Raw genomic sequence first — 27,038 nt, forward strand, 5'->3', positions numbered from 1 at the left:
TCGTTAAATTTCAGGCACTTTAAAAACTACCTATAGTCGCCGTTAAATGACCTCGCGAATCGATACGCTTTCCTTTCACGTCATCTGTGGACGCAACTATTTGGACAATGACGCTGTAAATTATTCTCGAATGCGGTCTTCGCGGAATTCGCGATTAATATTGATGTACATTCACTAATCAACATTTCCATATTACTAGAGGCCTCTAATGTATTACATATAACACCAGCATTTTTGCGATATTTTTCTTTGTTCTCCGAGGAGCGAGAATGTCTGTCGGGTGCATCGTGTTCTCTAAGACAGCAATCTTCTACATTTTCTGCTGAGGGGTTGTGCATCCAACGTGCATGAATAGAATAAAATTTCGAAGATGGTCAGTTAACACAGTAAAGGTGAAGGTTTGAGGCAAACGTTCGGATCGAAGGTCCACACCTTTCGATGACTAAGGTTGCTTTCGTGCGGGTCAATTAGGAACATTGCTTTTTAAAAATTGATCAATCACTTCGGTTGTGAGGCGCGTGCGCCAGAGCAGCTGTTCCCAGGAAGCACCTGGAATCACGGTGAGGGTGAAAACGAGCTGAAATGCTCTCGAATAATCAGCATCAGTCGCGATGACGGCCACGTACCGACGTTCGATTGGAACGAACGAGCCGTTCACCGCTATCCGGCAATACCGTGTCGCATTTCTATGTCCGTAAGGGAATTTCTATCGTCGGTCAGCCGTATTTCGCGTTTTCAACGAGCCCGCCATGGAACGTGTTTCGAAACCGTGAGAATTTATTAGAACGCCCCATTCACGCGGTTTAATTACGCTCTTCGTTAAACGAGATTTACTTTTTCTGCCGGTGATGCGAGCTGCGGATTTATCCGACGGTTCCAACCGACCCACCAAGTTGACGCGGAATTTGCATAAACGATTATTGTCAGGCGCGATTCATTGTACACGAGTGGACCGAGGAGTCCGTGTGAATTTAACGTTCCGTTGCGAGACCGCTAACGCGTCACCCCTAGATAATTAGCTAATTAGAACGTCGTATCTGCCGCTCATGGAAAATTACCGTTTTCGAAAGTGGGCCTCTGGAATTTTTTTTTATTTTTATTTTCGTGGCCTTCGCATTTTCATGTTCGGGCAGATTTGCGTTTCACGGTTTTGGGATTTTTTAGGTTTTCGACTGTGGGAGTTGGAGAATTTTGGAATCTTTCGAATTTTTGGAATTTTTTGAATTTGGAGATTTAGAAGTTTGGAGATTCATACTTTGTAGTTTTGGGACTTTCGAAGTTTGGGATTTTGGAAGATTGATACTTTGTAGTTTTGGAACTTTAGAGCTTTGGGACTCTGGTATTCCCATTATCAAAACTGTGAAGGTTGGAATTTTTGAGCTCTGGGACATTGGAAGATTGGGACATGTGAGCTTTGGGACTTTGGAAGATTGGGACTTGGGAGCTTTGGAACTTGGGAGTTTTGGGACTTGAGAGCTTGGGACCTTAGAAGATTGGGACTTGGGAGCTTTGGAACTTTAGAAGATTGGGACTTGGGAGCTTTGGGACTTTGAAAGATTGGGACTTGGGAGCTTTGGGATTTTGGAAGATTGGAGCGTGAGATATTTGGGACTTTGAAAGATTGGGACTTGAGAGCTTTGGGACTTTGGAAGATTAGGACTCTGAAGCTTTGGGACTTTTGAAGATTGGGACTTGAGAGCTTTGGGACTTCAGTGCTTTAGGACTTTGGAACATTGTTCAACCTTTAACCCTTCAGTGGATAGCTGATTGTACATCCATTTGTATATTGCTTCTGAACAATTCAGTATATTATATCTCATAAAAATATTACACAATTTCTCCATTTTATACTAATACCAATATGCTAATATTACAACCTACATGAATAAAAGCAATAAGTATAAAATCTTCATCATCCATCATACAAAAGTTGCTGATAAAACTGACAAATTACAATATACATATCTAGCAATGAACTCAATTTGTCATAACTCAAGTTCAATTAATCACAACATTAACCCCAATTGAAAAGAACCGAAAGTATCAGGGAAACGCGTGATTCTTTCTATTTCTCCACGTCAATCGCGAATAGCTTAGTTTAACTGTAGAAAAGAGTTCCCGGGATCTCTCAGGGGTCTGTAGGTGGCAAGAACGAAGGTTTGGGCGAGTTCAGGGGTGGTCTAAGGTTAGGGTGAGGTGAAAGAGGCGGCGAGACCTCGTAAAGGGGGTTTCAACGGGCGTTGATATAAATTGAGCTTGCCATCAAGGCAAGCGGCGGGATCTGCCCAACACCCTAAGATATATAGAAGTAGCTTTCAGCACGCCATTGAAGAATAGTTCGACTCACTTCGCGGAAAAATGCTTGGAATCGCCGCCAAAGCGAGATAACGCTTTCTAGATTTTTCGCAGGGATCTTCCGACGATGAAAATTTAATTCAACTGACATTCTTTTATGTTCTGAATTTTTCCGGACGAAGAGGTACACAAGTTTACAATTATTCATCGAATATTATCAAGCAATTCCTGTACAGGACAATGACGATGAAATGGTTTGTTCAAGACGAAGATGGACGATTGATCAAGATTGATCAAGAGGTTACGGAGGTCATTTCACAAATAGGTTTGCGGAAATCTATTCACTAGGTTAGTCTAATGCTGTGTTGATGTGGAACGAATATATTTTGATCGTGTATTTGGATTTTTCTTTAAATAACAAATTATCGAAGTACTTATGCTTGGCGAAGTTTGCAAAGTAGAAGTGATGATCACTGGTCAGCCTCGATGGGCATACTGTCTGTTATGAAGAAACTACACAGTATGTCGAAAAAGTAACGGAACTTTTTAAGTTTAAGGAAAACTAGCGCTATCTATTAAAACAATATGTTATCTGAAAACATACCTCCTCTACAAAACACAACAATCGTTATTGGAATCGAGCACCGAATTGTAAACTTATAGCGTTTAATGCGACAGAACCTTTCGTCACCGTGTCACAAAATCACAGACAAGCGCAACAAATTGCTCGCGTTGAATATTGCGAGGATCTTATCAAAACAGGCAGACGAAACTGTACATTCCTGGAATCAATTGAAACTAGTGATGGGACTTGGTGCTTCATGTATGAACCTCGAACAAAGCGCCAAAGTGCTACGTGGAAATCTCCTGGCTCTCCAAAATCAAAGTTGCGATTCCAGAAGTCCCGAAAGAAGACAATGTTAATTTGCTTTTACGATTCTAAAGGAATTATACTTCGGGAATTCGTTCCACAGGGACAAAATGTTAATGGCGAATATTATCTGGGTGTTATGGAACATTTGTGGAAGAGGATCGTTCGTGTGAGGCCCGAATATCGAGTGTCGGGAAGTTGGTTTCTGTTGCATGATAACGCACCATGTGAACTGTCTGTTCGTGAATTTTTGGAGAAAAAACAAGTTTGTTCTAACATCTTCTAAATTCTGACTTATCTCCATGTGATTACTTCCTTTTTCCAAAACTGTAATTAGCTATAAAAGGAACGTTTTATGACGCTGTTACATCAGTCACATAACGCTTAACGCCTCAAGTATGCCTCTCAAGCACCCTCGAAAAAATCCCACACATTACAATTTATATAAACATTGTTATAAAAATTAAATCACTTCTGAGATGAATAAAGATTAATATTATTATTTACACGTCATTGTTGCATTTAAAAATTTTAAAACTTGCAAGGTAAAGTACGATGAAAATAAGCTGCGATATTCACATATTAAAAGTCGGAGCCTTAAGGGTTAAAAGCACGCACAATTTTAAACTCAAAAGCGGAATCGCGACCTATACACTATTTACACCGTTCAAAATTAATTAAAATATCTGTCTACGTTTCGATCTCGGCCGTGAATAAACGATCAAGCATTAAGAAGTTATTGAACGGTGTTGAATTTTGATTTCGATCAATATCGGTTTGATAATTCATTGCAAGTAATCTGGCCGGCGATAGTTTTCTGACCGGATAATGCTGCAACACGGGGAAAGAAAACGGTGCGGCTAATGTTTAATGAAAATAAATACTACATAAGTTTGTGCGATGTTAGCCTGATTGATGACGGTGGTTGGCCTCCTGTCCAAGGGTGGCAAGACGCATTACCCGGACCGCCCACTGTTTCACACTGCGCCACGTCAGGAGGGACATTTTCGTTGGGCCATTAGTGGATCGTCATGATCTAATGTCACTCGGAATTAAAATTTCAGGTTCACCCTCACTTTAACCCCTTAACCTACGATTTTTTTTTTGGCAAATCTTTATCTGAACTGGTAAAGAATGTTGAGGCGCTATATTTCGAAATTATATTACAATGAATTGCAATTGTTTGTACAGGTTATATTTGGAATTAAACCAAAGTTTCTGGCAAGTGCAGACAAAGAAATTTATTGTTATGACAGTAAGATAGTCAAAGAATATTTAAATGTCAGAGATTAAATACTAACTTTAGGATGTGGATCATTGAGCAGGTAATTAAAATTCTACTCAAAATTCAATCCTGAAGAAAATGTGAGTCGAGTATGTATCAAAGATCATATCATGTGTGGACCACGATATTATAAGACAAGAGTTTAACTTTTTTCCTAGACTTTAAATAAAAAATGTGACACATAGACAAACACATTATCCCCCTGTTTCTTCAGTTCAGCTCCACATTTATGTGACTTGATTTTCTAAAAATGTACATGTTCCAAAAATGTTCGGACAGATAGGGTGCGATAAATTTAAATGAAAAAGCCCAGAATAAACAGCAGCAACTAACAAAAAATTAACCGATTGAATTTTAATCTATCTCCAGAATTTTTAGACTTTTCAATGATACATGTCTGCTATGCATCGACTAATCTATACAATATTCATCGTTTCTCACCTTAAACGAATATTAAGATCGTTTACTTCGCTTAAAAAATGATAAACTTTAGTTGAACTTTCTCAATGTTTAATGTTCAATTAAACAAGTTGAATATTTAACAACAATTCTTGTAGCGGAATTTCAAATGTTTTAAGGGTTACTGTGTATAAATTGTTAATTACGTGCATTTAGATAACGTAATGCGTAGGTAGATTTCCTCGGAGTGTTTAAAGGTACTACCAGTAATCTTAAGAAAATATAGGTAGTCGTAAAGGTGGTAACTACCGATAAAATGCACACTTGCAACCCTGGCAACCATGGAGAACCGTAAACTTGATCCATTTATGCTTTATTATTATTTCATGAACGCAATACCGTTAAGACGATTCTGTCGTTAAATTAGCCCGAATTACTCATGAAGCTGGATTTAACTTTCGAAAATTGGCACATTCGAATGTCGTCAATAACTGAGTGGTACTTCCAAGAAAAATATTTTAGTAGATTAAATGCTCGCTGAAATGTTCACATATTCATTCTTTTACAAAATTTACTAATACATATATTAGAATATTTAGAAATTTGTATTTTTCCAGTTGTGCGTTGGAAACTTATGTACTAATTAACAAAATTGGAAATAAAGAAATACAGAAACAAATATTAAAACCACAGATGTACAAATCAACCCTACAAGTATCAACCCATATGGTCAAATGAAATTCCCTGATAACAGTTGTATATATCCCCTAATTAATTTTAAAATAACAAAGATACCAAGAAATCTAATTAAAAAGTACGTAAGACCACCTAACAAACACATTTAAAAAAAAGCGTAGAAAATGATCAAAAATGGCAGAAGACAGATATGGAAGTACGAGCGCGCATTGAATCAAGCATTGAAAGTCAGATATGATCGATCTGGAATTTCCATCGGCAAAATTCTCTACCCATAAACTATCACTGATCATTTACGCGGATGCGTCCAGCGTATATAACCAGACACGTGTACGCGGCAATCGAGTGTTTTACGATGGCGCATCAAACATGCGCGCGTCAAGTTTCACCGTAACGCGAATCACTCTCGATCACGGTTCTGTCTCGCGTTAAATCACCGACACATTGTTTCCGGCCGTCCGCCACGGCATCGAACGAATATCGAATACGCCTAGGCACACGCTACAAAATAAATCAACGTCCTGACGGAATAAGAATACACGGGGACAACGGGCATTACCCTCCTAACATTAGTCTCGCATTAAACCCGCTCTCTCGAAATTCAAACACGTTTACTAATGCGCTGGAAATATCTGGTGTGTTTTAAAAATAGCTTCCTTAATCATACGTTCGATCTTTTTGCGACGGGCAGAGTGTATTAACCCTTTGTGGAGATGAGAAATTTACGGGATTAGGGGATGAAGTTGAAGATATGGGGATGTGAGGATTTAGGGATGCGTAGGAACTAGGAACTAGGAATGTAGGAATTTGGGGATATATATATTTGGGGATGTAAGAATTTGGGGACGTCAAAACTTTTGAGTGTATGAATGTGGAATATCAAGATTTGGGGATGTCAAAATTTGGGAGTTAGAGATATGGGATATGTGGATTTGAGATTATGTGCAACATAGAGATATTAAAATTTAGAGGAGTAGTTTTGGAGATGCAAGGATGTAGAAATATAGGAATCTGACGATGTAGGGATTTGAGGATGCAGGGATTAGATGCAGAAATCTGAGGATGTAGGATTTGAGCATATAAGGATTTGAGAACATGTGTGATCCAGGGATTAGCGAATGTAAAGTGTGGATATACGCTATAGAGATTCACACATGGAATTTGGGGAAGGTACTTGAAGATAGATGGTACTTGTAGGGATTTGGAAATGTATGAAATCTGACATAAACTTTTGGACTATCTGAGACCCATTAACATTATATATATAATGTATATAACTAATTATCCAAAATGTTGACTTGAAATACATTATTATTATTTTAACAATAACAATGACGATGATCAATTAATTCCACCCCCTTCATATTATCATAGTCACCTTATTTTCTTGCAATAAGTACCACAATCTAACCTAACCTGACCTAACCACAGTACTTTGAATACCACCCCTACATACTATCATAGTCACCTTATTTTCTTTCAATAAGTACCACAACCTAACCTAACCTAACCAAACCACAGTACCTTGAATACCTAAAAATTTCACAACAACCACTCAAAATAGCAGTCTAACAAAAAGAACAACGCAACTACAAGAGCGTCTCGATGAAATAGTAAAAGAAGGGGTAGTAACCAGTTCCTCATCCTCTTCATCATGACAAACGCTTCATCGTACGCGAGTCGACGAAGATCCAACGCGTCTGCTATGCAACAGCCTATGCATTTTAAGGGAGGGGTGATTTTTAATGCCGTATAAATATGCATAGACCGCGATATTAGCTCTTACGTGTCGTGAGCCGAAAAATATCACGCCGGGTGCTGTGTACGCACACGAACACCGACGACCACGGGAACAGGCGAAGAGAAAAGCATCCCCGTGTACACACGCGGATGACTACGTATGGAGCAGGAGAATTGGGGTTCTCAATGGATAAACTATGTCGCCGCGATGACCCCAGGGAGCATCATCTAACGCCCATTTTGTTATGACGTCTACCGGCTCTGAATAATTTCGTAGCCGCGAAAATACACTGTTAGGGTGAAATCGTTCGATATCGATCGAATAAAATGAATCGACTTTGAAACTTTTATTGGGAATATGAATTGAGAGGTAAAGAGGGTGAATGGAATTTGTAAGATAGTACACGTTCGCAAGAATATTCCTTGCTGCATATTTATTACCACAAATGTTTCTAGTCAAAAGAAACATCTAAGATCAAAATTGAAGCTGTTCTCCAACAATGTGGGTATAGTTGCGTAGAGGCCATATAACGAGACTTTCAACGTGGTACTCGTATTAAACAAAGTATTTGAACTGTCACGTGATCGCAGTTATCGAACACCAAAGTCATTTCCCATTTCTCAGGACGAGACAATAACAAACTACATTTACCCTCGGTGCAGTCACTTGTTTGTCCCAGCGGATGGTCGAATGACACCGCCATTCGTCCAGCTCCCGTGGGATACTTTGAAAGCAATACTCCGACATTCGCCACTGTGGACCGTCTCTCCGAGCGGCATATGTGACTTTTAGCAGTAGCGTAGTCGTATATTCGAGTTTCGATTATTTCCCAAAATAAATCAGGGTATGCAGAGATTTTTGGGATGTGGAGAACCAGAAATATGAAAAGCTGGGGAAATTGGGAAATAATCTGAGAAACTAGGGATATGGGGACTTGCAGATCTAGGCATCGAAAGTTTGCGAATTAGGAATTTTACGAATTAGGGATTTGGTTATCTGGGGATTTAGGGATCTAAGGATCTAGGGATTTCGGGATCTAAGGATTTGGGAATCTAAGGATTTGGGGATCTAGAGATTTGGAAATTTAGGGATTTGGGCATATAGAAATTTGGGGACCTAGGGATTTGAGGATCTAGGGATTTGAGGATCTAGGGATTTGAGGATCTAGGGATTTGAGGATCTAGGGATTTGGGAATCTAGGGATTTGGGAATTTTGAAATTTGGGAATCTAGGGATTTGGGAATTTTGAAATTTGGGGATCTAGGGATTTGGAGATCTAGAAGTTTAATCTTTTTCTTCTGACATATTTCTATATTTCCCAAATTGCTATGTTATCAAATCTGTGTAAATTTGACATTCTACACTCTACATCACTGAAGACACATCATTGTGCGACTCGGATGTTAATTATTTGACAGAATAATGTTCATTACAAGCATGTGTAAAACGCACTAAATTATTAATATAATTAATATTGTTATTTTCAATGTTAATAATATCATTAATATTATACCGCACTCATAGTTAATATCACTATCAATATTTATATTGTCTTTGTTTATTTCATTCGCTCGATGAATGCGCACGATACGAACGTGTTAAATTCGTAATGTACGTTGCCGATAACCATTATGGGCGACCAACGTGTTAATGAAATTCTATTTCTAGAAAATATAAATTCGCGACTGTATACGGTTGCCGAATATAAATTGAAGCATAAAGGGAAATAGCAACAATTATTAATAAAATGTGATGTTAAAAAATTGTTGAAGAACTTACATAAGTTAGAAGTTTAGGAATTTTTGGAAATTTTAGAATTTTGGGAATTTTGGGAATTTTGGGAATTTTGGGAATTTAGGAAATTTGGGAAATTTGGGAAATTTGGGAAATTTGGGAATTTTGGGAATTTTGGGAATTTTGGGAATTTTGGGAATTTTGGGAAATTTGGGAATTTTAAGAAATTTGGGGATTTGGGTGATTGGAAAATTGGGAATTTTAGATTTTGGAATTTGGAGAGTTGGAAATTTGGGTAATTGGAAAATTGGGAAATTTGGAAATTGGAAAAATGGAAATTTGGTAATTTGGGAATGTGGAAATTAGGAAATTTGGTAATATGGGGATTTGCGAATTTGGAAATTTGGAAATTTGGAAATCTGGAAATTCGGGAAACTTGGAAATAGGGAAATTGGAAAATTGGAAAATTTGAAAAGTGGAAAGTTGAGAATTGGGAAAACTGTGAAGTACATCTGTTCTCGAAGAGGCTACGTCGCGTCGGTCCGATTGCAGCACGGACCATTATCACCGAGATAATCATAAAACCGAAGCTCAGGTTCATAAACCTAAACGACGTTTCCTTTTCATTCGAGGCAACATCCATTAGTAGCATTAATCCGTGTTTCGAGAAGATGACGATGGATAACGAACAACGGCAGAGGGCGGAAAACGAACGACCGCGGGGGTAGTTCGAACGTAGACACCGGCATCCAGCATTTTTTCCAGTCGCTGTTTTTTTCCCTTTCCTTCGGAGCTTTCATGCAAGTCGTAGCCATCGGCGAAAAGGTCGTGCCCCATAAAATTTCCGGGGCGGCAGTAATCGAAAGGACCCTTCAGCCTAGAAACGAGCAGTTACCTGAGGCAGTTAAGTTAAATGCCTGTTAGCAGACGTTAACTGGCCGCCGCTATGGGTTCTATTCCGTGGACGATTGCAATTTTAATCGCCTCTTCATTATGATTAAATTTAAATCGGCTGTGTGCAGGTCTAATAAAGCTCGTTCCGCGGCCGCCGCCGCGCCGTCGCTGCCGAAGCGCAGCTTTGGAAACAGAAAATGTCTCCTGGGCGGATTAAAATACGCGTAATTAAAACCGTAAAGCGCCGATACATGTCCCCGAAAATAGACTATCGTGCGATAAATGTCCGGCTGCAAAAGCTTTTCGTCTCGAACAGAGCGCACGCGCGGACACACGCGGAACGATACGCGGATTGGCGGATCATCGAGCTTTATTCGAAGCATCGAAAACGGTTAATTAATATTCTAGATATGATTGACGGTAAGGAACGAGTTGCACGTTTCTAAAACTGCACGGGAGCGTAAAAAACCAGCCATTGACCTCTGATCAGGATTTTGCACAGAACAAAAATTTATTCCGGACTTTTGGAGGGAGATTATTTTTGTGGTCTTTGAATCGATTGTTGAATGACAAGTTTCGGAGTTTGGGGTTTTTGGATCACTTGTGGTATTCATTGTTTTGGAATAATATTTGATGGAATAATAGGTGTTAGGGTAATACTAGAATAATAGTAACATGACAGGATTGGAGGGATGTAGATTGGCATGCATAAGTTGTGGGACACAATAATCGATAATGATTGCAGGAGTCAACTGGGGAGACAAGGAGATACAACACGTGGGGATACGTCTGGATATGGTGATCACGTGTGGTTTAATATGAGGATATGTAGGAAAAACAACTTGTAGAAATATGGCGCGTAAAACAACGGAAAAGGATTTGGAACCCGAATTTCCAAATTTCCACTTTCCCAATTTCCCAATTTCCAAATTTCCCAATTTTCCAAATTCCCAATTTTCCAATTACCCAAATTTCCAACTCTCCAAATTCCAAAATCTAAAATTTTCAATTTCCCTATTTCCCAATTTTCCAATCACCCAAATCCCCAAATTTCCCAATTTTTCCAAGTTTCCCAACATTCCCAAATTTCCCAAAATGTTGGAGAAGTTCAATACTTGAAAAGTTGAAGGTGTAGGAATATAGTTTGTATAAATACAACACGTAAGAAAATCAATGTGTGAGACATATGACACGCACAAAAATCAACGTGTGGTAAAAACAACGCATGAGGAATACAACTCGTAAGGAATGCAGTGGGCGGAAGTACAATGTGCAAGAAATTTCATGTGTGAGAATTATAACATGTACAATATTTAACGTGTGACAGATACAACACATGAGAAGTACAACACATGAGGAATACAACACACGAGGAATACAATATACGAGGAATACAACTCGTAAGAAATACAATGGGTGCAAATACAAAGCGTAGAAATTCAGAATGTGGACAATACACAACGTAGAAAATACAGTGCGTCGAGAACAAAATGGTTGACAAATCCAACGCATAGGAAATATAACACGTGATATACAACGCGTGAGAAATTCAATGTATGGCAAATACAACTCAATGTAAATAATACTAGTAAAAATGTAATGTTAGGTTATGTTACAAATGTACGATACAATACATGAACTTACAATTAGGTTATGTTACATACGTGTCGATGCCATCACATTAACGCAACGTTAAGAAAAATCTATGAAAAGCTTATAAAAACCCTAGGGAGAATTTATATAGGAAAATCTATGCATCATTACACAATGTGTTGTAAACTATAAATATGTTAATAATTCGAAATTCCATAAATACAATTCAAACAAGTGTTCCACTACAAAAAGTCTATAAACTTGATAGTAAACACAGAATTATTAATTGTCTCATAATTAAGTTATGAGTAACTACTAGTTATAGTTGTTACCATTGTCGCATAAAAAAATAGGAAGAGTTAAACAATCTATTTTCTCAATACGACTCTTCGTAGTGAAATAAATGAAACGGAGAGAAGAGATAAATACGGTGCGATGTGTGTATTTTATTGGTAATAATAAAAGCTGGTCTAATGTAGAATTCATTATATCCATTGGTACTAATTAAACGAAGTGAAAGGTCCGCGAGGAGGCGCGTGAATTTTTTAACGATAAAGTCAGCGGCTTTTGATTATTTTATTTTTGGCTGATTGAGGGGATTTTCATAGGGGTTCGCCTTCATTAAATATCTGATTATCGCGTTTACAAAAAAAAAAATATTTCGCGCATCGGTTTGTATCTGAGATAAATCGGACCACGATACGTATGGCCACGGTCAACGTTAAACGAGTGGCACAATTGAAAACGTTATTACGTTAAAGCGTAATTAAATGCCTCGCATAATTCGGAATCGGCTACGTGATGCCGCACCGAAGTAATTGTTGATTGTAAAGCAGTTGCCCCGACGATGCGTTATCGTGCAAGCAATATAATAGTTGTTAATTAACGGCAATTAGAGACGGAACGGCAATTACATCTCTTTTCGAGTAGTAATAAATTACAACAGATCGATAAATCGTAATATTTCAATGCACTATTTCGAGTATTTTGTTGATAATTAGAAACGCTTTTGCCCCCCAGTTCACTATAACGCTATCATCGCATTAATGCCGGTCGTTGGTTAATTTTTCGATGCACCGATTTCTCTGATCCATTCTACCCCCGTTGCAATCCTGATTGTTTCGTTCGATTAAAAAGTCCCGATCGTTCGCGCGCAAACTTTATAAACGCAGCTTTCGGCGATTCTTGCTATCGATAATTACTCGGTTTCAAGTCGTAATTTAATATGGGAGTCGTTTGATTCGATAGCTGCTTTTTTAGTTTTGCGTTTAATTGCGGATAGTTTCTTCGTTATTTCGAGAACTCGTCGTTTGAAAGTATGATTTCTATTTCGTTGCTATTGGATTTAGAATTAAAGCGAGGTTTTGGGAGCAATTCGATGTGATTAGAATTTTTCTCTGAAATTAATTGTAAGTATTCGGGGGATTTTGGCGAAGTTTCAGAGGAAAAGTTTGATAATAAAATGCATTGGAATTTAAACAAAATGCAATTGCAATTGCTTTTAAAATTAATTGCAAAGATTGTAGTGATGTGTATGAACTGCGAATGTTACTGCAAGGAATCGAACTTTTTGAGAGGAAAATTAGATAACCTGAATATTTTACAAAAATTAATCACTAAAATGAAGCTCCATGATTCGTTGACTTTATATAATAGTAAGTTGCTGCATGAGTTCTTTCGAATAAAAAATTATGCAATATTTGATCAGAAAAAATATCAGTTACACAGAAGTGAAGTTTTCTAAATTAAGTGAAGTTGCAATAGTAACAAAATGACAACGAAGACAATACTAACTTTTTCAAAGAGAAATTGAAGAGTTTTTCGCACAAAAAGAAATTCGAAAATTTACGATTGTTACAACGTCTTGAAACTTCAAACATGAAAATTTGTGAATGTTCCCAATATCACAGCAACAAAGCTTCGAACTTTTTCAGACTCAAAAAAGAAGTTTCAAAATTTTCTCAATGACTTCTTCAAACACAGGAAGCAAAATTTGTGAACTTCTAAGATTACAATAGTAACTGAATGGTTATTTCGGTAGAAAGTACTATGATATAAACTTCCTACAAGTCTATCAAGGAAAAGTGAAAAGGATTTCGTTGTGAAAACTAACAAAATCAAACACAAAAATAAAATTTCGAGATTCAAGAAATTAATGTTTCTGTAGTAGTTGAAATCGAAGATCATTTTAGCATAAAATATCACTTTATAATTTCTCCTAAGAAAATTAAAAAAGACTTCCTTCTAAAAACGAGCAAAACCAGTCACAAGAATAAAATCTCAAATTTCAAGAAATTAACATTTCTGTAGTAGTCAGAAATCCTAGAATCACTTAGCAACTTCTTCTAAGAAAAATAAAAAAGACTTCCTTCTAAAAACCAGCAAGAACAAACACAAAAACAAAATCTCAAAATCGAAGGATTTCACTAATATTCAACAGCATCAAAGAACATTCCTATAACAAAATCCGCAATCTTTCCCAACAAACCCAAACAAAAATCTCCAATAAATCTATAATAACAGTTAGAATAACAATTAGACGTTAACAGTTACAATTAACTACAGTAACAGTGCTATAACAGTTTCGCCTGACGCATCCAGAAAATAAATCGTACGTCCAAAAGTTAATACAGTCATCGTAAACGATAGAGGAGGCCATAGAAGCAATCGGTAAGCAAGAAATTGCAGTTTCAATTTGTAGAAGACGGCAATAATAAAGGACGAGTTCGTTCGTAAGGGGTTGCAGAGGAGCACGTGTGCGGAGGGTGGCCGTCCAGAAAGAGTGACGGTAGTGGGCCAATGCTCGCGAAAACGTTGAGCGACGGGTCCGCCATGGCGAGTTAAGAAATCTTTGATAGCGACGCTCGATAGTATAGCGACGCTGGGCGCCGGCGCCTTTCCCTAGCAGCCCCATTGGTGCCTGGGCCCTCTCCACACGAGAGCCCGCCGCTGGGTTTCCTTGGAAACGCTTCGTTCGCTCTGATGTCTACCCTCGCCCACGGAAAACCTCTTTCAATTAGGCAACCAGCCACCCCGATGCTCCCTTCGCTCTTTCTCTTTTGCTGTGTCTCCTACCTTCTCCCTTTATCTTTATTCTGCGTCCACCTTCTCGAACTACCTGCAACTCGCATCGACTTTTTCCCTTGATTCTCCTGTTTTTCAACCACTCTGATTAATCATTGCTGAATATTTGAATCCGACATTCGACGGTACGATGGATATCTTTTTAGGGTTACTTGTTTCTCGATTTGGGAGTTACTTGTTTTTCGAGGAATTTTGGAGATCAGGAGGGGATATATTGATAACTAGGAATTTGGAAATTTGAGAATTTGTCGTTTGGGAAGATTGGTGATGAGGAAGTGGAAATTTGGGAATTTGGGAATTTGAGATTAGGGGATTTGAAGAGGTGGAGACTTAGAATTTTGGGGGGTTGAGGGTTTGGGAGTTTGGGAAGTAGAGAATTGAGAGATTTAGGAATGTGGGAATTCTGGATTTGAGAATTTGGGAAATTATGGATTTGGGGACGTGGGGATTTGGAGATGTGGGAATTTAGGAACGTGGGGATTTGGGGATGTGGGAATTAGAGATTTAAGAATTTTGAGACGTAGAGATTGGGGGGTGTAGGGATATGGGAACTTAAGAATTTGAGGACATGGAGATTTTGATGATATAGAGATTTGGGGATGTAGAAATTTAAAAACGTAGGGATTGAGGACGTGGAGATTTGGGAATTCAAACTTATGTGATTGCCAGAATTTGGAGGTCTAATTCGCGAATATAGAAACTTGAGAATATAGGACTGTATAAATCTAAGGATTTAGCAAATTCTAAAGTTCTGAACTCCTGAATTTATGAACTCCAATATTAACTCCTAAATTTTTAACTTTGTGAACATAAAAATTGGAGACCATATAAATTCACAAATATAAAAATTCAAAAATAAAGAAACTTTGAACTGTAGAACTTGAACAATATTTCTCAAAGAGAGACACAAAGAAGCAGCGTCATAAGCTTTCGAGATCGAAATAAAAGTGTCCGCGTATTTAATGGACCGAATCTGTAAAGTATATTTCTGGACGGCGTCGATCGCGATGTCACGAAACGGGGGATTAACATATGAGAGGCAGTGGGTTTCCTGATAATCGGGACGAAAAAGTATCGGGGATCTGTGCACGAACGTCGCACACATGTCGCCGCTTCCACGTGTTCGAGAACGAAGACGAGCAGAACTGTTTGATATGCAGCTCGACGCTTGGCTTGACTGACGCTTCCAAGTTGCGAATAAAATTTTCATGAATTTCTATTAGCTTCGTTTTTCTAGACGTGCCCCGGAGACTTAAAAAAGCTCCAACCGGCTGACGGTTGGGGGTGGAAACTACCCCCTGTTGGTCAACGAGTATCGGTTTTTATCAATTCCCACTTTAAAGCGCGGTCAACGACGTTCGTTATTTAATAACGACCCAAATACGAAGCTTCCTCCAAATATTCTGTTTATTATCGGCGTTTCTGCTCCTTTCTTTTCGATATTATAAAATTGCAACGCCACAGTAAATTATTTAATGCGTACTTGAATCATTTACCACGTAATAGTGAAGCAAGTGACTAATTTTTTAGTGGGTATTAAATATTAACTATTCGTTGTAATTGATGATAGGTTTATTAGCTGTATCATCGGTTTGCGTTTCTGCGGTATATTAATAAATCCGAACGCTTTTTAATATTAATCTTCTGTCATATTTACAGGGACTTATGTATTCGAATTGCATAAAACACGAGCGGAAAGTAAATACACAAATAAGTTGATTAAGAATCAATTATGAAACAGTTGAAGAAAATTCGAAACTACAAAGTGATAAATTATAACTGCGATTCCGTTAATTTATTTTAGTTTTCTTGACTGTCAATTAGAGCTGTGTACAAAAATTTCTAACCTAATAAAAACTTCTGAAATGCAATTTAAAGAAAAATTGCAAGAATTAATCTCAAATTATTTTCATAGCAATTATTAATTATTACCATTATCAAAGTAATACCAAACTAATGTGACCTTAAGGAAACCTAATATTAGGAAACTTACTTTTGACACATTTCGGATTCAAAAATATTTTCTTCCCTCAAATAATTTTCACTTACATATTGCAGCGAATAAACGTTCAAAGCGTTAAAATTTCATTAACAGCAATATGGTCATTCCCGTGATCTTTGAAATTTGCTCGGAGCAGGGGAAAGTTTGCAGAAAGTTTTGCGGTTGTCCCGTAGTCCACCAAAATTCCGCACCCCGTAGGGTGAAGGCTTAACGCTACTCCAAGTTTCACTTTAATCCGAAAAGCCACGGTAGGCCGACGGAATTGATTCCGAGACGTACCATTTACTTATGCCTATTAAACGTATCTTGAGAAATCAACATTATTCCTTCAAACCGTATACTCAACATTTTACTTTACAAAATTCTATCTTCAAAATATATCAGATTAACTTTAAAAGATATTTGAAATATTCTGCTTATCTTAAAAAATTCTTATTAAAATTTAGGGGGTGATTACGTGTTTATGTTTTTTACTGAAAGATTCTGTTTATGCTAAAAAATTTTTATTAACGTTTAAGAGATAATAAACGCAGATGTTATGTACACACATGTTTATGTTTTATCCTGAAATATTCTGTTTGTACTAACAAATTCTTATTAACGTTTAAGGGATGATAAACGCAGATGTTACATACATTTGTTCACGTTTTGTCCAGAAAAATTCTGTTTACTTCAAAAAATTCTTATTAACCATTCGGGGATGATAAATGCAAATATTATAAGTTAAATAAACATCTGCTTATAAGCTTGACACGAATTAATATACCTAAACGCAATTATTACACCTATACACAATTTGAAGGGTGTATTTTATATCAGGGTGTCGAGTTTACGTTCCACAAGGGATTAAAAATGTCGAATCGTAGAAAATTTGAGAGGAAATCTTATCAATGACACTTACCTGCACCCGACTTTCTGTGAGGCCAATTTTCACAGCAATTTCCTCCCTGAGGAAAATGTCCGGATAGTGGGTCCTGTTGAAACACCTTTCCAATTCGTTCAACTGAGCTGGCGTGAATCTTGTCCGATGTCGTTTCTGTTTGGCGGGTTTGTTGTCGCCTTGTTCGATCGTCCCCGTGTTTCCTGTAATATGGAACCAATTTTCAATCGTACTTTGAATTTTGTAACATGGCAAGTTGCGGATTTAAAGATTAGCAACTGTGTAAACATATTGCATTTACTAACATGGGATTATTTGGAGAAGAGGGATGATGGAGTAACTCGAAACTTGGAAATTTGAATGTCTGCAAACACAATTTACCAAATTAAGAATTTAGAGACATTCCAAAAAATTGAGAACCTAAAACATGAGCGGTGACTTGTTAACAATACATAAATGAAAAATTTGTGAATCTGGAAAGTGAGGGATGCAGAGACGCTCCGAGAATTTAGTAGTTTGTGAAACTCCGAAATTTGTGGATCTGAGAAAAATTTGTTAATTTAAGAATCTGAGAAAGAAAAAATATAGAAACCTAGTAATTCAGAAGTTGAAAGAAATTTCCAAATGTAAAAATTCAGAAAGGTTGTAAATACGAAAATGTAGAAAACTAATTTAATTTTACCAAGCTAAAATAAAATAAATAAAGTTTAGGAATTATACTTTCCACGAAGCGTAAAATGGCAGGAAACCTCCCTTGAATTCTCGAGTATCAAACCAAGCGAACGTATTCTATTACCGCGAGTATCTCATCGACACAAACTCCATTTCCTCAAGTACATTCGCGCGCGAATTTGAAAATGTATCGAGCTCCGTGTCACCGACAAAGTCAGTCCGGAGGGGCGGAAAAAAAGGAAGTAAAAAACACAGAAAAGAGAAACGTTTCAACACGGTAAAACGCTTACCCGTGTCAGGCACGGTCATGATTAATTCCCGATGAAGCGTGAGGTTGGCAGACAACCCGGGCCCCAAATTCACTCCCATCACGGCGTACAACTTGTCGTGCCTCTTCGGGTCCTGCGCATGAAGATCCTTCGCTCCTGCGAATGCGAAACGTGATAAAAATGAGCCATTACAGTATCTCCCGGAGGATCCGCCGCCTCACAACCTCTCACTCCCTTTTTTCGCTCTATGTAGTTTAAATTTGTATAGGAGCAGAAGCTGGCCGGTCGGTGGTGAGGGGAGCACGGACCACTTAGCACGGAGGTGCGAGAATCGTCACCGGCCTCCGGCTTCTAGGCGAGCAAACACACACATCCAACTCTGTCTCGTGCACCTATGGACACGTGTTCGTGCGAACCGATCGCGTATTGGTCGTAGAAAATTTCTAGAATGCGTGGGAGGACTGTTCGCCGACGGAACCGTGATCGAGCGGCCATCGCGCTTTGAACGACTCAGACTTACGTAAGCCTGTAAACTAGTTTCAACCTACTAGGGATTTTCTGCGATTGTAAGATGGGAGACAGAGCTGGATCGCCGGTGAATTTGGACGGATTTATGGAAGAGGTGGAAAGGAGATCGCGGAAATGGATGGTCTCGATTGGCCTCAAGCTTTGAATTTGGTTGAAGTTGGGGTTGCTTTGGAAGTTAACCATTGTTAAATTGATTAATACTTCAATTCCCTTTTCTCATTTTTCATCATATATAATTGAGAAACTTTATCTTGAGAAACGTTAGGAAAGACAGAATGTCTTAAGGCAATATATTTTTGGTATCAATAATGCTTTAATATGTTATCAATACCCTATTGTTTTATACAATGATTTAATATAATCCTAAATAATAACGATATCTGTTATGCTATAAACGTGAACTAACTAATGTAACTATTATATTAATACCTCTGAAATTTAGTGTACCCTAAATACTATCGTACTGTCAGTACATATGTCAATCAGGTTTGTATCATCCCTCAATTGTGAAAGTAGCTAAAAAGCTAAACCTTCAAATTTCTTCAGGAACATCCACAAAGTCATCATACTTAGTTCTGTTGAAAACAAACCTGACCATATTTTATTCTCTTACATGTTCCCTGTATTTGACAAAATCAACCCTCGACACAATATAATTATGTTCTACAAAGTACTCCTATAATAATTTCACTGTGTGCTGTAATTCAAAAAATAAAATTTATGAAAATCACACGAATTCTCAAAACTCGCAGTTAGGTTCCGCAGACGCGGTAATAATACAATCGAATCTCCCCTAACAGATGTTAATTAGATCTCTGTGTAAATTAAAATTCTTCCAACGGATCTTGACAGAGAATGGCATGCTGTCATCCCTTAGAAGGGTGAAAAATAAAGGTACGTAATACCCACTCTGTCGAGAAATTTGCATAATTCATAAACGGATCGTAGGTCACGGATAAGGGTTAACAAACCGAACATTTCTTTCGATTTCGCGTAACCAGTTAATTAAGCGTGAAACGATACATCAAGCGTTATGAAGTCACAACGAAACGATAATGTGCTAACGAAGGAATTTTATCGGTTTCATAAATATGCCACGCGAGCCAGCAGTTTTGCATCGATATTTTATAATCCACCCCTGTTAATAATGATTCATTTTCGGCGTCTGCGAGCTCGTGTTCGATATGTTTAATACGATCATATGCGCATAACAACGTTAATAGTCCGATGTTTGAGGTTCTTCGAAATATCGAAAATAGGTGTTGGATTTTCTGTCGAATATTTTTGGGGAGAATCGTTTGTACGGGAACTTACTATCGTTTTCGTTATCATGGTTATTTAATAAATGAGTGGTTTACCGGAAGGGTGATTTCGGTTTCTTTGTTAATTGATTGCGAGTTAAAATTTGATGTTCGATGGAAGGTGAAGCTGTGTGTTGGATTTAAGAATCGGAAATTTAGGAATTTGGGTTTAGTGGTTTAGGGATTTGGAAAAGCGGGTTGTTGGATGTAGGACAGTTTGGGAATTTGGGAAGTAAGGATTGGGAAATTTGAGAGTTGGAGTTTGAGAATTTGGGGATTTGGGAGTTGGGGAAATGTAGATTTCAACATTTGGGGATTTGGAAGTTTGCAAATTGGAATTTGAGACTTTGGAGATTTGGGAATTGGGGAATTGTGGATTTCATAATTCGGAAATTGGAATGTGAGAATTTGGAGATTTGGGAATTGGGGAATTGTGGATTTCAAAATTTGGGAATCTGAAAATTTGGGAATTGGAATTTGAGAATTTAAAGATTTGGAAATTGGGGAATTGTAGATTTCAAAATTTGAAAGTCTGGAAATTTGGAAATTAATACATCTATAAAATAGATTACGCCCAAATCTAAAAATTCCAAAATTCCCAAAAAAACCACTCTAAAATTCAATCCATAACAATTCCTGCACCTGTTCCACAAAGGATGAAAATAATTAAATTAATTCGAGAATTAACCTTCCTAAAAAATTGCATAGTAATTGACCAATAAGTGATCAAATGTATCGAAGGATCGTAAAATGTGCATCGAGTGTTTCTTCGAAACACTGTGTGGCCCGACCACCGTGCAGCAACCGTTTGCTCAATGGAACCTCCGTATGAATGAACTTTATGACTGGTTTTTATTTTTATGGGTGCTGATGATTTTATTTCGATCTTGCCGGCAGAACCGGTATTTATGAGTACCCTTCTGAAATTCGGAAGGTTTCTTTGATCTCTTCATCGTGATTTTTTGCTTGTGCCAAAGAACCGTGAAGAGAACGCGTGAAACATTCGATTGTTCTTTAAACTTGAATTTCCCGAGTTTTTGCTGAAACTGATTGAAAAAAGAAACGAACTGAGAGTTGAAGTATCACTGTATGAAGGCACGAATAATACACAAGTTGTGTGGTTTTATTTATCCCGATTACAATTAATTTTCTGGGAAACAAGGTTTTAAATCGTTTTTGTATGAAAAATGAAATCGGCGCGTTCTTTGATGTGTTTATGTCAAGAGGATGAGTATTAACTTGTTGTGCAAAAAATAAGTGATGTTCTGGTAGAAATGTACTTGAGGACTGTATTTTAATATTTTAGAAATTTGGGAAATTTGGGAAATTTGGGAAATTTGGGAAAATTGGGAAATTTGGGAAAATTGGAATTGTGGGTTTGAGAATTTGAAAATTTTTGGAATTTTGGGATTTCTAGAAAGTTTGGGATATTTGGAAAATTTTTGAATTTAGGGAAATTTAGGGAAACGGGAAAATTTCAATTTTGGAAAATTTGGGAAATTTGAGAAATTCGGGAATTTGGAAATTTGGGAGTATGGAAATTAGGGAATTTAGAAGTTTGTAAAATTGGAAATTTGAGAATGTGGAAATTGGGAAAAATGGGACATTGGAAATTTGGAAATTGAGGAATGTGGAAATTAGGGATTTTGGGAAATTCGGAAGTTTGAGAAATTTGGGAATTTAGGAAAAATTGGAAAATTTGGGAAATTTAGAAAATTTGAGAATTTTATGAAATTTGGTAATTTGGTCAAAATATTAAATGAAGAAATTTAAAACCTCGAGCTCTAGAAATTTGAAAATTCCTTACACTCGTTCCGCAAAGAAACCGCATAACCATCTAATTCTCTAAATTCAAGCCCCGATAAAAATGTATAAACGAGATATACGATTAGCAGGCAGGATTAGCGGCAGACCTTTTGTTTGCTTCTCCACCGTTGCCTCTCATTACCTCCGAGAATGATTGTTTAATCCTATTCCTTCCTATTATCGGATTTTTAATCGAATTAAATCGATAAGACTCTATAAAGAGAAACCTCGATTATTTCCTCTATCCTCTCCTTTTCCCAAACCATTCAAAAAGAAAAAAATTCAATAAAGAACACGTCGAATGATCCACGAGTCAACGTCTCGTGACAAAAACGCATTGATGGGCGTTTGAAAAGTTGCCGATTGACGGATCGAAACGGTCGAAAGCGTCTGATTAATAAATTCATAAATCACATTATTCAATCCGGAAACGTTGTGATGGACACGTTCGTTTCGACGTCGGGAATCGAAAGCGTTGCATTGTCTCCCGACTGCACCAAATGCAATTAATTCTCGTAATAAAATTACTTGGTCGCCAGTCGTCTGTTACATTAACCGCCCTTGCGCTTTTCACGAAGGGATGAAAAAATGGTGGATCTGATGGCTCTATGTTATCAAAGTGTGAAGATCGGTGACAAAGTTAACCTGAAACGCTATTCTGCATTTTTATATATTTTAAATTACATACATGCAATATTAAATTACACATGTAATTAGTTACGTGAATTATTGGGGGGATTAAACATAAACTTGTTCATTAGAGCAAGTGGTTTGCCATATAGTGTAACACACATTGACTGTATTATACAATCAGGGTTTTATTTTCCAAGAAAAATGTAACCTGACTTAACATTGGACCTGACACTTCTGATAATTTTTTTCTCAGAAGAAAATTTGTTCTTGAGCCTTGTTACAGAACGGAAATTTGTTCTTGAGCCTCGTTACAAAAAACTGGACCCCCAAGTGTCTCAACCCTTAAGAATATTTCATCTTCGTCAGAATATACTCTCTTTTGCATCAAAATATTAATGTTCATATAGTCGCAATTTTTATTTCTTTCAATATTAATAATTTGATGTCGATGGAAAGTTGATGTCAGTGGAATGTGACGTTTGTGGTCAGACACATTATTAAGAACAAGTCTTTTAATCTTGTATATATTGTCTCAATATTAAAATATTTAGTTTCTTTTTCAATAATTCAATCTGTATTGTCACTCTACTGTTTTAATAGTTCAATATTATTAAAATTCATACTGCTTTGAGTGTCAAGAACCGAATTTTTGATTTTACAGTAAAAGATAATTGTACACAATATTTATATAGTCGTTCAGTACCAATAAAGAATTTTACAAAAAATAAAATGAACTATTTCAGAGGTTATTGAAAATGTTAAAGTCTGTCTATTGAAATAATTGATTTAGAAAAACGAACGTGAATGAGAACAATGTGTGGTTAGATTCGTCGCACTTTTGCTCAGTTTCTACCACTAGCTCCCAACTCTAAATCGTTCCTTAACTTCCTGCCTAATGTAAACAGTGTTGAGGTAATTAAGGTCATCAAACTCGAGAAACGGTTTCCTTGAACGAGAGAGAACAGCAGGTCGCCACGTGTTATCGGACCAGAGTTTTTCCTCTTATTAGACCACTTTTCCCATTTGTTTCGCGAATGTTTGACTTTCTCTTACTGCGCCATTTTGAATACGGAACCCTGTCTTCGCGTTTAAACATTTTCAAACCTCACATTTTCCGATACTTTAATTCATGACTTCTACAACTTTCCAAATTTGTCAATTCGCAAATTTAAAAATCAAAATTTTGCATCTTTCTAACTCTCGAAATTTCTGACTCCCAGATTTTAAGAACTAAGAAATTTTGATTTCTAAAATATTTTAATAATATCTGTCATAATACCTGCCATTTTAATAATATTTTAACATGTGCCATAAATTTTCTACAAATTTTAATGATTGTAAGATAAAGCGTTCGAAAAGCGAATCCTTGCAAAACTTTTAATTAGTTTAATATTCAAGATAAAAGTGAAGCGTGTGAAACCCCCAGCAAAAGATAAATGATTCTTTTATTTAATAATCCTAATTGAAACGTTAATTAAAACAGGTTCTTTAATCAGCGGATAATTACTTCCGGTAAAATGTGAGAATTAAAGTAATCGAATCTCGATGGAAATAAATGTGTATTGAATTACTGTGAGATACCGTGTATTGCAATTGGTCTTCGCAACGAAGATTATTGAAAGAGCAGACGCCGACGGGTAGAGGCAGTTTGAAAATTGTCAGCAAAAATAATTAATCGTTAAATTTGTAAATGTTCATTTATTTAACATTCGTAAAATAACCATCAGAAGATATTTTATGCTCAGAATTATTTGTCTTAACAGATTTTTTCGCGCCTGCAATTATACGAATCGTCCTTTCATAATTAACAACTTTTTAAACACAAATGGACGCATTATCCTGGTATCACTTTAAATTTTAATAAGGGATGTCTTTTATGCATGTAAAAAAAATAGAGTAAAATAACACGTGAATTATAAGCATTTAGATCCACCGATCTTTTAATTCCAAAACAAACTTTGAAATGACACTAAAGCGGTCATTTATCCTTCTGAAATATCGTTATTACCTCTCGCATTTAAAATAGATAAAATTAGGTTAATTAATTATGCGTGGTGGAAAGTTTTGCAAATACTTTTTAGCGTGTGTAGGATATTAGGTTCCATTACTCACTCAGCGAATATGAAATGTATGTTTAACATCGCGTATCTGACAAAAATCCTCTCATATAATCGTGCTTTAACACATAATTAATTAAACGTAACGTAACAAGAATTATATTAATCGCAACTACAGTTAGAATCACGTTTCAAGTACCATCATTTGCCGTCGCTGTTCAACCTATCTTCAAAACTGTTTATTAACTTTTTGATTTTCTGGTTAATTTAGGGAAGATTAGTGCTCTATTTTTATAATTTATCCCCTGTATTTGCTGAATATCATTCTTTTCGTATATCTTTTTACCCCTTTGGTAAATAAAAAATAACACACAGTGAATTACCTATTCTTCAACATCGAAATGACTCTAATTAAAAATTGATAAATATAAACAATAAACTACCTCCAATTCCTATTCAGAAGATATCTGAAGTTTGACATCAAAGACATTTCACTCTTCCTCAAGTGTCAAACACCGGAATGTTTAACCTGTCTATTAAGAAGAAATTACCTCGTCATGCCTAGAATATGCTAATACAATTACTGAACAATTTCTATGAATTAACTCCTCTTTACTATCTCTTTGTTACACGTGTCACGAAAGTGCCACTTTCTTCATAAAAAAGCGACTTAACATCATTAACTTCACTTCCCTACCTTGTCTGTACCCAAGAGCCAAGTCACATTTTTTGAACAAATGTTCAAAACAATTTTTCCACCGTTAAATAATTGAAACCGAAGAATTTGATGCAAAAGAACACTTTGGCTCTAAGGTTCGGAACTTCTGAACACACGCGAACCTCCACCACAACTTCAACCCCCGGACAAATAATTATGGACGTGTCCAAGTGATCAGAAATATCCACAAGAAGTATCCTTTTTCGTCGGCACCGTCGAGAACACATCCAAACCGCATCGGGTACCATTGACACGTCAAAGGGTTACTTACCGGAAATACTTACCGCGAACCACCCTCGCGAGCTTCGTCCGCTGAAGCTCAAGCAACCACCAAGAGATACAGCGAATTTAGCGTAGATTTAGCACGACAATGTTGCGGTATATTCCGGAATGTGCCCGAGGAACGGCCCGTGTCCCAGCAAGGCAAACAGCGGACTGCCTAGCTGCCATATCCGAGCTCCCCCACTTTGCCCGATCCACGGATGGTGCCCCTCTCTCTCTCTAGCTCGTAACACCCTCTTGCGCTCCTCTTCTTCTGCCCCGTTGCCCTCGGTAGCTCTTTCTCGCTCCCGCGACTGCCTCGTGGGCGTGATATCAAATCGCTCCTGTGCTTCAGACTCGCCAGGAACGTAGCTAGCTGAAGAGGATCCTGAAAACAATCGCCGATACCTCGAGCACCTTTGTCCAATTTTTTTCGCGATAATTGATGGCTAACGAGTGTTTATTGATCTGTAGTTTTGTAAACTGTCGGATTATTAAAAAGAATGAGAACTTGGACGATTTGTATAGAGAGAAGTTGTTTACGAGTCGATAAGATCGATCCGGTGTGACGATCCGGACAGAGGAAGAAATTCGGAGTGGAGGAATAATCGAAAAGAGGAAGAAAGTGGAAGAGTGCTCGAGGCGTGAGTCGTCTGAGAGGGAAGAAAAAGGGGTGAGAAAAACCGGTGGAAAGAAATCGAGAAGCGGCAGTGGCAGAGTGTGCAGCTGGCGGGCTACGGTGGTTGGCGGGGCTGTCCATATCCGAGGTAAACTCTATCCAGGTTACTGTAGTCTAGCTGTCTCTGTTTTGCGGTAGGCGGTAACCGCCACGGACGTAGCTCCAATGAGCGAGTAGCCCGCCCTCTGGATGCCCCACTAGCTTACCCTCTGCCTGGAGATTTATTGAAATTTTATTTTTATGGCCGGTGAGCACGGCGTCCGGTGGATGCAGGGGGTTGCTGGGAGTTGCACGCCAGGGCCAGACAGGAGCGAAGGAGAGAACAGGATTCCTTCTCGTTTCCTCCAACTTTTTTTCCACGTTTCCTCTGTTCTTGTTTCGCCAACGATAACCCACCCTCTCACGGGCTCTTCTCGTTCGCTCTTTCCCTCTTCCTCTTTATCTGGCCCGGCTCTGCGCTACCGCGTAGCCCGGCCGCTTTATTCGCTACGTCCTTTTAATTCAATAGCTACCCTTTTTATAAGGTGGCGGGCGAAGACGGAAGTCGGCCGAGCCAGCGACGATATGCCGGCAAACACTTCGCCACGGTATTGACGCGACTCCGACTTGATATTCCTTTTACTCGAGTCCCACCACCGGG

The 27,038-nt window shown here is 37.7% G+C and overlaps 1 protein-coding gene across 2 annotated transcripts in view; it reads right to left on the bottom strand.

Moving 5' to 3' along the window:
* otp (orthopedia homeobox) overlaps positions 1 to 26,264 on the bottom strand; it is a 42,359-nt gene extending 16,095 nt beyond the window's left edge. The window contains exons 1-3 of one of the 2 annotated variants that reach the window (XM_012292460.2): positions 25,743 to 26,264; positions 18,437 to 18,571; positions 17,496 to 17,677 (exon numbers count right to left, since the gene is read on the bottom strand). In XM_012292460.2, coding sequence (XP_012147850.1) covers positions 17,496 to 17,677; positions 18,437 to 18,515 — 261 coding nt within the window. In that variant the 5' untranslated portion in view covers positions 18,516 to 18,571; positions 25,743 to 26,264. Of the gene's footprint in view, positions 1 to 17,495; positions 17,678 to 18,436; positions 18,572 to 25,729 lie in introns of both variants that reach the window. The other variant, XM_076535233.1, reaches the window with a different exon arrangement.
* Positions 26,265 to 27,038: the final 774 nt, after the last annotated feature.

The sequence above is a fragment of the Megachile rotundata genome, chromosome 9 (assembly GCF_050947335.1).
Source record: "Megachile rotundata isolate GNS110a chromosome 9, iyMegRotu1, whole genome shotgun sequence".
Lineage (NCBI taxonomy): Eukaryota > Metazoa > Arthropoda > Insecta > Hymenoptera > Megachilidae > Megachile > Megachile rotundata.